Genomic DNA, 18,840 nt, shown 5'->3' with positions numbered 1-18,840 from the left:
TCCTCCATGCTATGAAGTTAGAACTTAAGGAAAAGCATTGGTTCGTGGGTAAATGGATCTCTTCTAATGGGCATCTTCTGGAATAAAATGTTACATGTTCCTTGTTGGGGTCAAATTTGACCCTAAATGAAAATACTTCTCCAAGATCTTATTAATGTTTTTGACTGAAAGATAGACTGAAGCAGAACTTGAAGCTTTTAGCATGACCCAACAATAAGATAAGCTATTTTGAGTCTTGTTTTGCCTATCAATGTATCTATATATGCATTTAGTAGTTTCTGTTGGAATATTTACTTATCTTTCTACCTTTCTCTTTCTCTCCCTGACCATGAATTTCAGCCGAAAACAAAATGATATGTAAATTATATTATATATGCAGATATGCGCTACTTGGAGCGAGGCATCGCCCAGTTGCTCCTCACATGTTCACATCTTCCTTTCTTTTTCTCATTTATTTCGGTTGGCGGCCTTCTTTTGAAACAAAATAAAATTTGCTAGCCTTAGTCTGTGTCCCTGTTCCCCATACCCATGCCCATCCCCATGCCCATCTTCATCATCATTGCCGTCTCAGTTTCAGTTTGTCTCGTCCTCTTGCCTCTCTGCCCTTAAATCATTTTATGCTGCGCTGAGTTTATGTACATATGTTTGATTAAAAATTAAAATTATCATTTACGGCCCATTAAAACTAAACCGACCAAAGATTTTTTCGCATGTCAGTTCTCATTTTCATTCAACAACAACAAAATTTAACGTACAATTTTCAAGATAAACAAAAAACTTTGCCTAGATGCCAAAATTGTTGACACTTTGTATAGGAGAATGCTTTAGGCTTGCGATATTTTTAATACTAATTCGACCACCACAATGATATTGAGGTTACCAAATGAAATAAGTAGAAGATATCTAAGAAATTCAAGTTGTAAACGGAAAAGGAGAATTCTACTAAAAAGCTGAATAGTCTTAAAATATTCAAACTTCGTTCTGTAAAAGGTCAAAAATCGTTAGAGTGAGCATGCTAGAGGTCACATTCAGGACTATTTCAAGAACTACCAAGTTCTTTCATCAGCATCTAACCACCCTAGAATTGTAAGGCAGTACCACTACTTCAACACTAAAACCAGTTGCGAATTGTAACTGGATGAAGCGAAAGAAGGCAAGCATAGCTTAGAACTCTAAAAGTCATCCTTTTGTTTTCATGGTCCGAAAACCGTCAACAGATTAGTCGAAGAAGCATCGCTTAAACCGACTAATCATTACTTGTATACAGTATTTGGTATGTCACATTTATTTTGGCGACCTATTTATCGATCTATCAGCAAAATCAGCAAAATATAAATAAAATATAATGAACTTATTCGCAATACACTACCCAAAACCGAAGAGTTTGGACGATTTTTGGCTGGGCTCTCACATATTTATAAGAGATAACAAAGATTTCTGTCAATGAACCTTATCACAAAAGCTTGACTCTCGAAAGAACAAATGGAAATAGAAAACATTGAATAATTTAAAACAAGAATCATTTCATTCTGAGACTTTGCAATGAATCCACAAGGTGTTGTGGCACTTTGTGCTCTTGTTTGGCTTTCTTGTTATCAAGAAGTAAACTCAACGACAACTTCTCTGATCGAAAAGGTAAGTGGAAATGTTAATATGTGAAATGAAAATATTTTCATACTTACATTGTAGCTTTGTGGATATTTAGAGGACAGTCCCAATTCTTGTCGCTCCTATTGCTACCAACAGTTAAAGGAATCGCAAGAACAATTAACCGATTTGGCGAAATTAAGCCAAATGGAAAGAGACTGCAATGATAGACTTCTTCCTAAACCCAGTTGTAAAGGACTCTCATCGGGTGTTTATCACATCGAGATGCCGGGAGTAGATCCATTTCTTGCTCTTTGCAACGGAGATATAGCTGATCGTTATGCAGAAACGATTTGATCGTAGCGAAAACTTTCTCAGAAATTGGACTGACTATCGCAATGGTTTTGGCAGTTTAAGTGGAGAATTATACATTGGTCTAGAACTTTTATATGGCATAACTACTTCGGGCCCTCATGAACTGTATATACAAATGGAACGTAAGAATGGAAGTGTCGCATTTGCTCATTATGATCGTTTTCAAATAGATAATGAAGACTCCAAATATATGTTGAAGAACTTGGGAGAATTTAAAGGAACGGCCCTTCACAACCAAGGATAGTGACAACGACGACGCGCCAGACATCAACTGTGCCTCGCGATTCTATGGAGCCTGGTGGTACAGAGGCAACTGTAATGGACCGTAACTGATTATTCAGATACACAAATTTTGACATTATGATCTTTTATTATCAGCAACCTCAACGGCTATTATTATGAAAAAGACGTTCATATAGCAGATAGTATAAGCTGGGATAGATGGAATGCTCTCAAATCATTGCAGATGCTTATTCGATCAAATCCAAAATAAAAATTAAATAAAATTTATAATAAATTGCAATTCCAGAATTAATATGAACTAGTTCACAAATATTGTAGAATGGTTTGAAAGCGAACGAGAACCTCTACTATCAATATGTGAACATATCTTTTGTCATTTCAATGTATAAGACCATAATGGAACACTAAACCGAATGTTTTTTTAATAACATATTGTCATTAAATATATATTTTCACCTTCTATATATATACATATATGAATACAAATTTATAAGAGACGAAGATTATGTTGCGACTTAGACCTTATCAAATGATAAGCCACTGCTAAAATTTAGAAAAAATGTATACATAAACTTGGGTAAACTTTATTTTCCTTATAAATTGTTTGCTCAAACCTTTTTTGGAATAATCTTCGAATCCAACTTCATTAATGACAGTGGATTTTTGGTAGAAAGTAAAAGAAAGTTAGGGACTACTTAAAATCATAGAGTAAAACATTTCACATAACTTGAAGATATCAACTTGAATTTTCCAAATTTGTTTCTCGTTTTCTAGATCCTTAATTATCTGCTAAATGTTGACAAGTTATCTTCGATGCTGGATTCTTTTGTTGGCTTCCATTTGCTCAGTTGGTAGTCAAAAATAAAAAGAATTTCGAAAAATATTGTGACAATTTTCTATGTTAAAATCCAGGTTTGGTATTTTGTAGAGAGACCTTGACGACCTCTGTAAAAGTCACAGTCCGTCGAACAATTTCACTAAAAATCGTTAGAAAAATAGGACAAAAAAATGCATACAAAAAAATATTTGCCTTAGTTCTAGTTTCATTTTGAGAATTTCTCTGTGGAAAAAAATGGAAAACTGGAATACGGGAACACGAAATAAAAAGAAGATATGCCCTGTAAAAATATTTTAAAACGAATTTTCATTGTTTGCCGGCATTTTTGCCATTGTGTAAAAAATGCGAGCAGTTTTTTTTTATTATTACTCCGGGCGGCGACTTAATTTTTTCATATTTTTCTTTTGCTTTCTTTTTTTGCTGGCAGCTCTCGGTCTCATTTTCCATTTAAAATGCTCGTCGCACAAAAGTTTTATCGCTTTACAACCATCCATCCATTCCGAAACACAGAGTACCAATAAAACTTTATGGACGCGACCGCTCGAGTTTCCGACCGTAGACCTGATTTGGTAGCCGCGAAACTGTAGCAGGAAGAGAGCGAACAGGACATGAAATAGGTCAGGACGTGGCATGAATTTCCTTTCGCCATCTCAGCAAATCTTCATTTGAATTCAAGGCCACCAACGGACCAACTTAGAGGCATCCGGTTATGCAAGTCTATGCAATTGCAAATGGGTTCGTCTTTCAAAGAGGCTTGCATAATAAATGCCAAATATTTATTTGTTTAACTTGGAAATGCTCTACTTTCGGCCATTGTGTTGGCCATTGTGTTTAGCCGGGCAACGCCCACGTCGAACCTCCAGGTCACCTCTTACACAATATTTCACAACCGATTTCCTAAATCCGGGGATTAGGCTCTGGTCCGCGGCCCACAAAGGAACTAAGGCCCGGGACTGGTCTGTCGCCGCTGCTCTAATTTAAATTGCTCAAAACTCATTGTGTCCACTGTTTCCTAAAAACTGACCTAATTTTTGCCATCATCTTTTGTTTTTACACAAATTTTTCTATTTGAATATAATTTTTATGGCCCTGCGACAACTCGAAAGTTCAAGGAATTCGGCTTAAACTTAAACCTTCAACAAAATAAGGATCGATAGTAAGGATAAACAACAACAAGAGCGTTTTTATAATTTTAAACCAAGTTATGCAAAATAAACTTTGGATATCAATAATATAAATTGTTTGAAAGTGGGAAACGAAGAAAGTGAAAAATTAAATTCCTAACTAATAAGGAATCACTTTTGATTCCTAAAAAAATAAAAGAAGAATTAACAGATATTTCTAATGAAGCGTGAGTTCTAGAATCAACCACATAATTTAAAATTAAAATCCATTTTGTGAATAACTGAAGCAAGTAAGTTGCCTCGCGGCGCCAAGGGGCCCAACTGTTTGCACAAACAAAACCTGTGCGTACTTTGAGGTACGACACTTAACGAATTTTATGCCTCTTGCTGTTATGATCTTTGAGAAACTTAGTTTTATTTAAATTTCGACGCGGCAAAAATTGTAAGCAATTAGTATCTGCACGCTCCCTATCCAAAAAGACTCGCCAAATTGTTTTCTTTGAATTTCACATGCGGAGGGAGGCGTGGCAAAACTTTAAAATAAACTCTATTTATTTACACATTACATGAGTCTAAATACCAAATTTGTTGGCTCTAGCTTTTATAGTCTCCGTGATCTAGGTGTTCATACAGACAGAATCATGAATACATATACATATATTCACGATCAGCATTAAAGCCAAGTCGATCTAGCCATGTCCGCCCGTCTGTCTGTAAGAACACCTAGAACACGAAGTGATCCTTCTGCCTGTTACATATGTATATGTACATTTTGGCGACTTTAATATAAAATTTTACCATATTCTATATTTTTTTTTCCTCCTCAATTACATAAATGGCATTCGTTTTAACCAAAACTTGTTCAGATCTCCGAGTCAAGCACGTAAATGTTTAATGTTTTCTTTCTTTGAACAATTGGCTTTGTATCATTATATTTTGTTTTACAACTATTTTGTATAGTTATGAAATGAAAAACATGGATTTGGAGGCTCTATCATGAGGGCCTACTTTTTAAAATGTCAAGCTTATATTATTTTAAAGGGAGGGAGGGGATTTAATTCTAAGCCCAGAATCTTGGAACTATTTTTGGGGTTGTCTGTATGAGGTTATAAGGATTTATCCATTTTATCGACCACTTTGTAGACTCACTTGCTGAAAGTAAAGAAAGCTGAGAAAAGTAGACCATTTGTTCAGAGACCAGCATTGTGCCTTGTGTCCACGCACCCCGAACTTGTTCTCTATAGGTGGACATGAATCTACATATGTCGTGCATATATGTTCTTACAATTAGACTTAAGTTCTGATTTTCTCGACTTCTAAGTATTTGTAGGTTTTCGTTGCTAGTTAGTTTCAATGTATTCATTTTCTCGAACTACTAGAAAAAGTGAATAGAATTCCCCGTAGTCTTCATAATCGGATAAAAGTAAAGTATTTAAAACGCATAAAAATAGTCTAATTACTATTACTAATTACTAAAACTAATGTTTTCAAATATTTCTTTAACTGATTTTGGTGAAGTTTTGCACATTAATTACTCATTATGAATTTAATTACTAAATTTTTAATTTTGCAATTGCTAAATAAACTGTGTTTTGTATAGAAATGATTCACTCCATGGCCAATATTCCTATATTATAGTCCAATAAAGCTGTATTCTCGATCGATCAAATAAACAAATTATATAATTTATGACAATAGCTTGGATAACAAAAATAATTATCGAAAATGAGACTACCTTTGAGATGGAAGTTGTGATTTTGACATTTTCGCACTTTCTTTGAGTAAGAAAACCATACGGATCATAGGGGTCCGTACACGAAGAGAAGATATTTATATATTTATTTTATATATTCTAGATTGTTTAAATTTGTTAAGTATAAATCAACTTTTGGAAATAGTTCACACCTAAAAATAATCTTGACACAAATTTGTTTGAATTTCCTTTAACTCTAGACACAGAAACCCACCCAAAAAGTTTTTAGTAGAAACGAAGGAGAGGCGGGAGGAGCTGGACTAAGCTAAGTATGTTTTGAGTAAACACTTCCACGGGACGAATCAAGGATTCGTTGGCCTACCTGGCAACGGCAAGGGCGACGTCGCGTGTGTCTCGCATTAAAATGATCGTCGTGTTTAAGTCCAACCAAGGACACAGTTCACGCGACTCGAATTTTTCTCCTTCTTCTCATATTCGTCGTTGTCGTCGTCGTCTGTTTATAGAATGTAAATGCACCGTGTCATGGGTCCTTAAAACGTCTTAATTGCCCACGTATCCTTCGCTTGTGAGATGTGCAATTGGTTTCCAAGGCGGAAATATTATTGCCACGTCATAAAACTATAAAACTGCCCGCAGGGGGCGAAATGCGGTCCCAGTTTCTAGCTGAAACTCTCAGGAGAACTCTTGGACTGCCAAGAACGTAGATCGACGATCCCCGAAACGATTCGCTGAATTCAGACGGGCGTGCGCGGCATCGATTCCATGGCGTACGACTCGTCAATTTTAACAAAAATTGCATTCAGTTTTTACACTGAACTCTCGGGAGGTGGCCTTTAGTTCAGGGCATTGTTAATGGATAACAATCCTTATTAGTTCTTGATGTCTGTCTTCAAGGCAGAGTAAACGAAATTTGACTCTGCCAAATAATGTTTGTAAATTTCTCCATGCAATTTGCTAGCGATTGAATTATGCATTGAATCAACAAAATCATGGAAATATAATAATAATAGAATGTAATTTGTGCAAAATCAGGATCATTCGAAAGGAGGTTTTGAATAGTTACTCCTAAGCAAACTATATAAAACCAATTGATATACTTTTTATACCATACACCCATAGGGTGAAATGGTATATTAAAGTCGCCAAAATGTATGTAACAGGCAGAAGGAAGCTTCTCCGACCCTATAAAGTATATATATTCTTGATCAGGATGAATAGCCGAGTCGATCTAGCCATGTCCGTCTGTCCGTCCGTCCGTCCGTCCGTATGAACACGCAGATCTCGGAGACTATAAGAGCTAGAGCCACCAAATTCGGTATGTATACTCGTGTATTATGTACATATATAGAGTTAATTGGAATTTCGGTCACGCCCCCTTACGCCCCCAGGAATCACATAAAACTGTTTTTCTTAAAAAGTATAACAGCTAGAGACATCAAATTTGGTTTATATACTCGTTTAGTTGGCGCGCAGAAACTAATTGTTCAAACCACGCCCCCTTTTGCCCCCGGAATTGAAATAAAACTGATTTTCTTAAAAACTATGACAGCTACCGATATCAAATTTGGTATGCAGACTAGTTTAATAGACGCGCAGAAACTGGCTATTCAAAAATTTTGCCACGCCCACTTCCGCCCCCGCAAATCAAACAAAACTGATTTTATCAAAAACGAACAAAGCTAAAGTCACCAAATTTAGTATGTATACTGGCTTAGTATGCGCGCAGAGTATATATATTTTCATATTTTGCCACGCCCACTTCCGCCTCCATAATTAAGAAAAAACCGATTTCCTCCTGTAGTTTTTTGACCATCGCATTCCAATTCGGCAGACTAATTAATCTTATCTATTTCTACAAAACTTCCAAATTTTATTGAAATCGAACTAGAAACATGCAAAATATGCGTATGAATGTATTTTACTAAGCGGTCCACAAGGCCAGAATTGGCCGTTGGCTAGTGGCGGCGCTAGAGTGCTCGTGTGTTTGTAGAGTCAGCGAGGTAGCACATAGTATGAAGCATGTAAAAACAATTTAATAGACATATGTATGTACATTTGGTTTTCGAAATTTAAAAAAATTTGTTTCACCTGGTGTATGGTATACCCGAGTCGACGAGTCGACTTACTTGCTTCATTAGATTTAATGACTTCACAAATGGCCCAGTTCTTCAATAAAGGTTGTATTAAAAAAGAAATCATCCAACTGGATTTATCATTTTGGTGTAAAGAGCAAACTGAAGCTAAGCCTAATTATGATTAAAATTAGTTTAGTATAGGATCAACCCAACCAATTTTTACAAGCATCTTACAATTAGCTGATAAACTGCATCCACACACTAGCCAGGGAATCCAAGACGGATCCTAGTTTGCCTCTGTGACTGGGCCACAATTGCCATAATTGCAATTAAAACTAATATGTAAATGTTTCTTAAAAACTAAACAACAATATAAATTCATAGAAATCTAATTGAACACATGCAAATTGCCATAATTGCAATTAAAACTAATATGTAAATGTTTCTTAAAAACTAAACAACAATATAAATTCATAGAAATCTAATTGAACACATACATATATTCGTGATTACAAAAGAGGACTGACTAGTTCAATCACCAGTTCAGTTCTTCAAGACAAACTACACCCCAACTGTCAGATCGTCATGTGTCTTCCATGTTCTGAGAAAGAGAAAAAGATTTTTAAAACAAAAACTATGTTTGCATGTTTTATTATGTATGTAAGTTAGGCAGATCTTTCCCACCCCATAAACTATTTATGTAAATTCTTAATCAGCATGAGAATCCGAGTCGATATAGCCAGACTTCTTTGTCATAGAACTTTACATCTGTTAGTTCAGTACTACTTAATGAATGTAACTGAATTCATAAAGATCTTGGCTTAAAGGACAAATTTACTTTGATCTATGTAAGGATACTTGCCTCCTATATACCGTCCTTAAATTATCTCGACTCTCCTCCTGTCGACACCTGAAATAATGCTCTTTGAATTTAGAACCTTGTCACTTATTCAATTCAATGATACACACAGAAGGTGTTAATAGGACCACCAGCAATTTTTAAAGGTATTTGGTATTGTAGCTGATATCGAAGGCCATAAACAAGTACACAAAACACATAAATATAGTTCAGTTCTTTTGCCAACTTACGAGGTCATCATTATTGAAATGTGGCAAAACAATGCGAATAAGTGTGACAGGAGCGATTATTGCCTGATCCTGATGTCCGATGCCCATTCTCAGTCTGCTGATGCGCTAAGGAAATGCCAACATAAACACACACACTTACACACACACACACATACGGATGGATAGACTGACAGAGGCAGGAACAGAAGCCAAGGACACAGGCGACGCGTGACATATTGAGGAAAATGTTTGTACACATTAAGAAAAGGAGCACAGCGAGGAGGCAGCATTTGCCTTGACTTTAGTGTTGATCATCGACTATCCAAGGACGAGCGACAAGCTTCCCCTCCAAAGTGTCCTTCGGAATGAAGGTCAGAGAAAATTTCGTCTACAATGAATTTAGAAAAGTAAAATAAAATTACTTCATCGAGAGCTACTTTACATCGTTGCAGACGTGGAACCTGCTGGGCCATGTTCCGATTCGACTTTTCGATTGATTTCCTCCAACTTAATGACTAAATCAAACAAACAGAAAATGAATTTTGAATAATTTTTTCAAATTTTTCACTAATTAGCCGTCGATTGAGGCAATCAAATTGATTGTTCCTCAATTCCCCACACATCGAACACTCATGCTGGGTCCGTGTTAGACCCATTGACGCTGTTACTAAATATAAATCTGAATCAGTCGGGGGAAGAAGTGAAAGAACTACTTCTCTCTCATGTATTTACTTTGTTTGTTTTTCTTTGGTTGTTGATAATTTTTCTCAGCCCCTTTTCAACCCGTCCAGATAGCTCCAACATTTGATACACAGCATGACATCCACCTCAAAGTGAACTGGCGATAGTGTCGATTGTTTCTTTTTTTCCGTTGTTGTTCGGATATTTTCCTGTCTTCTAATTAGTCTTTGGGTGGGGGATCGACGTAATGAGCATGGCTATCTTTATAGATGGGAATGGCTCCCCCCCCCCAAACTCAAACTTCAAAGACCAAAAACCAACCACAGCATGTGACTCCACCACGGGTTGGAGGCACTGGGCAAAAACTTACCCAATGAAGAAGGACCGAAACCACTAATATTTATATAATGATTCTTCCCTTATGCCAATTTGTAATTGAATGGAAAGTCTTTTGAAGTTTCAAATATTAATGGGATTGAAAATTGATGCCTAAATTAGAGTGAGGAACTCAAGTTCTTGATTCTCGATTGTGTTTAACTGCATTTTTATTGGGTTAAAGAAACTTTTAAAAGACGCAGCTGAATTCCATCTCCATCGTTAGGGATTAACACATTCGCCTACTTCAGGCGCGTGCCTGTTTCTACCTTCCGACAACAGCAAGAGCATTTTGATAAATAGTCGGTGATCCTGGGTCCTGCGTATTTCCTTTCCTGTATAGTCAGTTCACCCTCATTGAGAGTGGCAAAAATGTGCAACGGCGTGCGGCGAAAGAACGAACGAACGTGAATGAGGACACAATGGGATGGTCCCGATTCCACTGTCAAGGTAATTTATTAATTCGGCAATAAAAACGTTCCTTTTGCTTGGTTTTTGGGTGCGAATCCGGGTTCGGAATTCGGGCAATCGAGCAATCGCACATTTTTATTTTTGGGGTGTATTGTGGTCGGACATTCGCATGTGGGCCATACAACTCAATTAAAACTGCTCAGGGTCTTCTTTTTGGGTGTCTCTCTATCTGTGTTGCACTTTTATTGGGATTTGACTTTCAAAACCAAAAACTCAATTATCTGTAGCTAAGCAAACTGAAAGGGTTTTTAAGTATTTCAAACATTTTACAATGAATTCTTGAAACTTGTAAGCAAATTTTAAACAAGAATTGAAAATGGTGACCCAGACGAACTAGAAAATACAGCTTGAAAGCTAATTGGATAAGTAAGGAAACAAATTTAACTGAGGGTTCCTTTGCTGGTGGTAAAGGTCTCATGTCCTGTAATTTCTATAAAGTTTCTTTTACATTGCAAACTGCATTGCCGTGGGTCGTGGACAGCTAAAGGTTCGGCCCTTCGATCGTACCCTCCTTCCTATGTGCTGTCAAACTGAAAAACGCCATAAATTTTGTACGACAAGCGTTCGGCGACAACAATGGACTCCGTCGAGGTCTGTGGCCTTGGTATGGGGGTTGACATCAACAAAGAGAGAAAAATTCGCACATGCACCAAAAACTGTTCACATATGTTACAGGAATACCATCTACCCCCCTTTCTCGGGGGTGGTAAAAGTGCAATTGAAACTGAAGCTGAAACTGATATCGACCCGTGTAGTAAGTAAGTTTGATTCTGTTAGACCTAAGCGGATCAGAAAGTCGTGTAAACAATCGAAAAACGCAAAAAGTGGGCAAAGGCAAGGCAAGGCGAGGCGAGGCGAGAAGTTTGCCAGTCAATTTACTTAGTTACTTAAGAGCGGCTTAGGTCGGTCAACTTGCCAGAGCTAAGCAAATAAAAAGTCCTTGGAGAGAAACGCTGGACAAAGCAAACACGCGTCTCCCGTTCAAGGAGCACGCGCAATTGCATAAACGTAATGTTATCCTTTCGCAGCCTGGGCCTTTTACCGATTTCCAAGAACCACCAAGAAGAGCTGAAAAAATCCAGAGAAATTTTTGTTGAAAATCTAAGGGCTCTATGTATGTACCTACAATAAACTCCGGGGAAAAAGCCCTTTTGTGCAAACGTTTGCAGCGAGTTTTTCTTTTTATGTCTTTATGATTATTGCAATTAGAGAGAGAAATGGTAAACGCAAAAATTTCGTTAGGTGTCCTGCTCGTTCGCACCTTAATTACAGGACGTGGGAGGTAGACATACGCTCGTCTCAAGGTGACAGCGCGATCTCAGGGGAAATGCTAGACGGATAATTTGGCTGCAGTTTCGCGATGATAATGGGCGCGATGGGTAGGTAATGAGCAGGACACAGCAGGTAGGCCTCAATACGGATAACTTTTTTGCGGATAACTTTCTGCATTTCCCCTGCTCTACCCCTGCAAGCCATAAATCCTTGAAGCAAGGTCAGAGCGACTGACTGAACAAGAGGGGTAGTTGCCTTGGGCCCAGCATGTGTCAAAGTGTCATACGCAGGGATATTTATGCGCTATGACGAGCACTGAGCGGAGAGGAGCGTGTGCCGTCGTCGCAGTTTTCCTATATTAGGGCAGGATCTGAACAGAGAGTAGCTCATTCGCAATCGCAGCAGCAAAGCGCACACATCACAGCACAGAACACAGAGAAATGGCAGCCAGTCACAGTCATTACTATACAGCAGCCGATAGCATGTACAACATGTATCATCATCATCACCATCTAGCTGCACCCACATCTACATCCACATACTACGATAACTATCAGAACTATCAGTCAAACACAGGTACTGCATCCAGTTGGCAATCGGCCAGCTATCAGCAAAGCTATTCCAACTCATACACAAGCCAGGAACAGTTTACGGACAACTGCTACTACTCCGGATATAGCCCGGAACAGATGCCAGTGTATCAACAGCAAGAAGTGCCATCAGTACCAGAAGCAGCACCACTAGAATCTCTAGCTCTACCTCCTCCATCGCCACCCAAGTCACTCAAACGTAAGGCAGAAGAAACAATTACCAAGGACACCGCAGCTGCAGTCATTGCCGCTGTCGAGGAACGTCCCAGCACATTGCGTGCCCTGCTGACCAATCCCGTCAAGAAATTGAAGTACACTCCCGACTACTTCTATACCACATTCGAGAGTGTCAAGAAGGCAGCTGTCTCCACAAAAATTACATCCAGTCCTGCGCCCAGCTATGAACCAGATTATGTAGCCGCTCCAACGCCAACAGCCAGCGAAGATGTCGACTATCTGGACGTCTACTCGCCCAAGACCAGCAAAAATGGCACACCACCGCCGAGTACCACACCCGCCACGCCCACATCTCTGGTCGAAGGGATCTCAACGCCACCCCAATCACCGAAAGAAAAGAATCAGGAACAAATCAATCATCGAATTGTGACAGCCAACGATTTCAATTGGTCGCACATCGAAGAGAGCCAACTATTAGGTAAGCATCGACAACATGGTAAAACCTCCCCCTTAAAGAGGAAAACAAAATATCAAAGACCCAATACTCAATATTATTCTCTTCTTTTCTCTACTTTTTACTATAGATTCAAAAGATTCGAAACGCACACGTCAGACCTACACACGCTATCAAACGTTGGAGCTGGAGAAGGAGTTCCATTTCAATCGCTATATCACACGACGTCGTCGCATTGACATTGCCCACGCTCTGAGCCTAACCGAACGCCAGATAAAGATTTGGTTCCAAAATCGTCGCATGAAGTCCAAGAAGGATCGCACCCTGGAAGCTTCACCCGAGCATTGCCCAGCGGCCTATAATCTAACAGTACCACAGCCGACGATATCCTACCAGCAGCAGCCACAGCAGTCACATCACCACCACCAGCAACTCCAGCACCACAGTGCATATCCCACGTACTTGGCCAATGCCCAAACCAGCGGCTATGATTACCCACAGCAACAGAGTCAGCAGCAGGCGTACGAGGCCCAGTACACACCGCAATACCATCAACAGTCTCAGTGCAACTACCAGCAGGACCTAACCACCTCCAATCAGGCGCTGTATAATCTGCCATTGCCCTAAGAACACACGAGCCTAGGTCTAACAAGATGGGCAAAAACCAAGAGAAACCCCGCACATTTTTCTCTCGACCATTTGCCGGTGACACGCAAATGGCAAACGAGCGAGAACGTATCGAGGAACCGAAACGAAGCTGCGCTCACGCAGGCACACAAAACTCCCTACGGTGCTTAGGAAATTTGTGTGCTTGTGCGCTAAGAAGTATCTCTTCGACTTCGTACTGAAGACTGAGACAGAGACTGAGCCTGAGACTCAGGCCGAGGCTCCTTGCCGAGCACTCTAAGCGAACCCAGTGGCTGGCCCATGATGGGTTTTCGATTATCTGCGGTTGGGAAAAGTAAGCAAAGACACAAAATATTTGGAGACTGAAGAACTTATATAGAATCAAAATTGTAAAAATGTATAAACACGAAGATAGTATTATTTAGTTATCTACTTCTAATATAAATATTTATTTATGAAAAATATATAAAAAATTAAGTAATATTTAAAAGAACTTGATAAATGATCTATTTATTGAAAGAAAAAAAACAATGACTTGGGCCATCAACCACCGAAAAACTAATTCTTAAAACCGAAAATCAAATAGTCGCAAATTCGAGCAGCTGCATTTTCCCCCTCCTCTCTCTATTGCTGGAGATTTTTCCTCAAAATTCTACTCTTTTCGTCACATTTTTGGTTGGAATATCTACCACCATTAGATCAGATCGATTCAGTTTAGATCCCAAAAAGCAGCAGCAGCAGCCCTTCCTCTGTTTGCTCAATCTATTCAAGTAAGACATTGATTGGTCATTTTTCATTCGCCCCTCTCCTCCCCATGACAGTTATCGGCACCATGTGCAGAATCAGACCTAGAGCCAGTCGCTTGGTGTGGGTTTTTGGGTGCCAAGCGGCATTTATAAGACTCATTAGATCAGAGTGGGACAACAACTGTGGGTAGGTCAATTGTTAGCTGCATTCAAACGCTAAAGACAATTACCCATCCATGGTTTATATATCCAGCATATTGTCGACGAATCTATATATATTTTTTAAGTATTAACCCAATTTAAGCGAGGATACTTACAGTATTGAAACTTGTTTTAAGGCTACAATTGAACTTTATGACATCTTAAAATCCCAGAATAATTTCAGTCACGCCGTCAAGCCTTTTGGCTTAATTTTGATCAGAAGTGTCCATAAAACCACTGCCATAAGAGCCAAGATCATTCAGCCATGTTTCATCCAGAATTTGTACTAAAGTGCTTTCAATTAAAGGATTTAGTCATCCAATTATCATTTAATTATAAACATTAATAGAATTTGTATTAAATTTGGCGATAAAAGGATAAAAATTAGGAGTCTTTTTCGTTATGGTTTTATCTATTTTGATTTAGTTTTTGCTTAAACTTTTGATTTTGGCTAGTAGCGTTGCGACTGTATGTGTGTCTATTCTGTTGGTTTTAAGCAATGATGTGGTAGGCTGCTGGCAGCGCTTCAGCAGAGACGATTTCTGTTGACCATAACTTGAGTTCTATTTATCTGATCTTATTAAATTTTTTTTAATATGATGTTTTACCTGCAAAACTATCTCATTAGCAAATTTTATAAAGATACTCCGACTCCTTTACCGATTTTTCGTACAGCACCTATTGATATGGTGGTCCAATCCGAATGATTTTCATACTTAATCTTACCGTCAGCCGTCTTAACAGCTTTTAAATTGGCGGGGTAAAAACTATACTTAGATTTTCATGCTCATCAAGTATAGTATATACATATGTATATGCATAGTGTCCTTCTCTACGTTACAAACATCTGATTAATTTTGTAATACTATCTCTGTAAGGGTATAAAAATAGATTTTATAAATTCCAGTTATATTTGAGCCTACGAAAATGTAGTAGAAGATAGATTTTTAGTTGTTGGACATTTATTTTCAATCTATCCATTATCTATATTTATAAAAAGTTTTAGATGTTAGGTTATACTACTTTGGAGGTTTGCTCACTAGTCTAAAAATGGTTCTAAGGGCAAGTCCAGGGGAGGGCATATTTTCAGACACTTGATGTGTTGATTGTGATCTCACAAGTTAGAGGCCAATCGATCAACTCCATCTGTGTTCACATTTATCCTAGAAGTTAGCAAATAAAAAAAGATTTTTATATGTCAACTATTTCTAAGAATCCATTCATAACAATACAAAAGTCAATTGAACCAAAAGTTAGGTTAGTGAGGAAACAACGAATTTAGTCATTCTCTAGCAATTTCCCAAGTTCTTTGGAAAGAGTTGGCCATACCTAACCCTATAGCTAAGATTGGGCAAACTTGCATTTCGTAAAAAAAGGAGGGAAAAAACTAAAAGGATTCTTTTTTACGACTCCTCTGCGAGTCAACTATATGCCATTACTAAAATTTTACAATCTCCGAGTGTGTAGTAAAATTAAGAAAAAGAAAAACTGAAAATTTACGTGTAAATGACGAAAGAGTTACGTTAACTCTTCCAACGTCCTTCGACGAATTTGAAGCCTTTTTTATTCGCATTCCATTTTTGTTTTTATTGAAAACCCTAAGGTCGTCGCTTCAGCTCAAACCAATGACCAGGATTCGCAGAAGAAGTCATTGTGGGCGTTTACAAAGAGAATTTCGCTATGCCGCAGTCAAGGCTGCAAAGTCAATCCTTTAGCGTAATCCTTTAAATAGCCAAAATAAGGCCCGCCTTTTGTCAAAACAAATTGTGCAGAACTTGAACTCTCTCTTTCTCTCTTCTTAGATCGGTTTGCCTGTACCGCTCCTTACCAACTCCAGCAACTTCAGCTCGAAATTGGCATTTGCAAATAGGCGTTCTATTGTGTACACTTTAGTCCTTAATCCTTAGGTACCTGCCACCTCCTACTCTTTCGCATACCCAAACTCCTTCTATTTCTACTTCTAGGGTCATAACGATCGTAAACCTTATCCTTTCGCCAACATGCCGACAAACCGATCTGCACTCGTCTGGCCGACGAAGGAGTTACAAAGTCATAAAAACAAAACACCTTTGTCTCGGCTGCATTGTCGGTTGGCGAATTATCCTTTTCTGCAATGCTGCCGTATCCTTAATCCGCACCATGTTTACAGCCTCTCCGCCTACTACCAATACAGAATAGAGTAGTACAGAACGAGAATTCGCAAATGACCATAAGGCAAGTCGCCTTTAGGCAAGAGTGTACACGTAAACGAGATGGAAGTCCTTTAACTGGAAAAGGATTAAATGAAATTATCCTTATGTTAAAGATAAACATACACATCCAGAAAGGATATCAACAACTTCTCCACAAGAAATAAATTTCTAAATTAACTTTTCGGGAGGATTGGCAAGGATTGAAATGGACCGTTAAATTGTTCCAAATTCAATGTTTTTAAATCAGTTTCCCTTTCGAGATTGTGTAAATTCTTCTTATGACTAAATCAGACCGAGTTGGAAGATTGTTTATTACGAGAATTTATTATAGTTTGATTGATGACTTTAAACTTTTGCGTACACTTTCTAATGTTATCTTAAATTTGTTTTAATTCATGAATTGTTATACCCTTGCACAGGGTATTAAAAAATTGGTCAGATGTTTGTAACGCACAGAAGGAGACGTTTCCGACCCCATAAAGTATATATATTCTTGATCAGCATGAGAAGCTGAGTCGATATAGCCATGTCCGTCTGTCCGTCCGTCTGTGCAATTCAACTTCACGCCGCCATCTTAAGAGCTATCGAAATGAAACTTGAGCTACTTATAGCCGGGAGCAGATAAAGTATGAAAATTGTCAGGATCGGACTACTATATCATATAGCTCTAGAAGAAACATTTTCATAAAATTAGAGTATCGCCATGAAATTTACTACGATGATAGTATTGGATATAAAAACTCAGATTCCATTTGAATTTGATCGGATAAATATAACACAAGTTACAGTCAATATAAATCGGTTCAATCGCTGCCAGCAGCGCTGCTTGCTGCCTCCTACGTCATACGTCATCAACAGAGTACATGCATACACACACACAGATGCAACGCTACATGTTCTTTGATATTTTTATACCCTTGCAAAAAGGGTATATTAATTTTGGTCAGAAGTGTGCAACGCATAGAACGAAGCATCTCCGACCATACAAAGTATATATATTCTTGATCAGCACGACGAGACGAGTTCAACTAGCCATGTCCGTCCGTCCGTCCGTCCGTCCGTCCGTCCGTCCGTCCGTCCGTCTGGATCAACGCAAACTCCTCCTAGACCGTAAGAGCTACAGAGCTGAAATTTTGCACGTAGGCTTGTATATACTGCAGGCGTTGTATATCTCGGATTCAGCCGGATCGGACCACTATATCATATAGCTCCCATACAAACCCCAAAGTCACGAACAGTGACTTTTCTCAATAACTTCGTTGTTTTCTATGCTATTATCGTGAAACTTAATATTAGAGAGTTTAATACGCCTATAAGCGACTATGCCAAATTTGATCAAGATCGGGTGACTATATCATATAGCTCCCATACAAACGGCCAAGTCACGAACAGTGACTTTCTCAATAACTTCGTTATTTTCTGAGCTATTGTCGTGAAACTTAATATTAGAGAGTTTACTATGCCTATAAGCGACTATGCCAAATTTGATCAAGATCAGGTGACTATATCATATAGCTCCCATAGGAACGATCGGTCGAAAACAGTGACTTTGATCAATATCTTCGTTATTTCCTATGATTGTAGGCCTTTCTTTCTCAAGCTTAAGACTTTTTAGATAAAACGTTCTTCCACATTGATGGCTAATAGGTAAGGATAGAGTTACCAAAAAAGTTGCAAGGGTATACAAACTTTGACGCGGTCGAAGTTAGCCCCGGCCCTCTGGTTTTTAATGATATTAAAAGTGGTTGGGTTCTTTGCAAACAGAAATATCATAAAAATCAATCAATTTTGGACCCAAACTCATAATGATTATGTTTTAAAAGTTTGGTAGAATTATCATTGCTAGTTTTGAGTTTGGGGATTCTTAAATTCTTTTAACTAAACCAAAAAGTCAATTTTAAATAAAAACTTTCCTATTATGTCACTTCATTTCGCTATTCTCTATTCTTCTTCTGAACTTGAAATATTTTTATAATAAATGTTCAAGATAATCTCTAAATAAAATTTTAGCATGTGCTGAGATTATAATC

The 18,840-nt window shown here is 38.2% G+C and overlaps 1 protein-coding gene across 1 annotated transcript; it reads left to right on the top strand.

Annotated features, from left to right (window-relative positions):
- Positions 1–12,263: 12,263 nt before the first annotated feature.
- On the top strand, positions 12,264–13,796 carry ftz (fushi tarazu). The gene is made up of 2 exons (XM_068297291.1): positions 12,264–13,068; positions 13,175–13,796. The coding sequence occupies exons 1-2, from the start codon at positions 12,264–12,266 to the stop codon at positions 13,669–13,671; spliced, it is 1,302 nt and encodes a 433-aa protein (XP_068153392.1). The 3' UTR covers positions 13,672–13,796.
- The last annotated feature ends 5,044 nt before the right edge of the window (positions 13,797–18,840 follow it).

Source organism: Drosophila tropicalis, unplaced genomic scaffold (assembly GCF_018151085.1).
Source record: "Drosophila tropicalis isolate 14030-0801.00 unplaced genomic scaffold, ASM1815108v1 contig_859, whole genome shotgun sequence".
Classification (NCBI taxonomy): domain Eukaryota; kingdom Metazoa; phylum Arthropoda; class Insecta; order Diptera; family Drosophilidae; genus Drosophila; species Drosophila tropicalis.
This window is presented reverse-complemented; position numbering and strand designations above follow the sequence as displayed.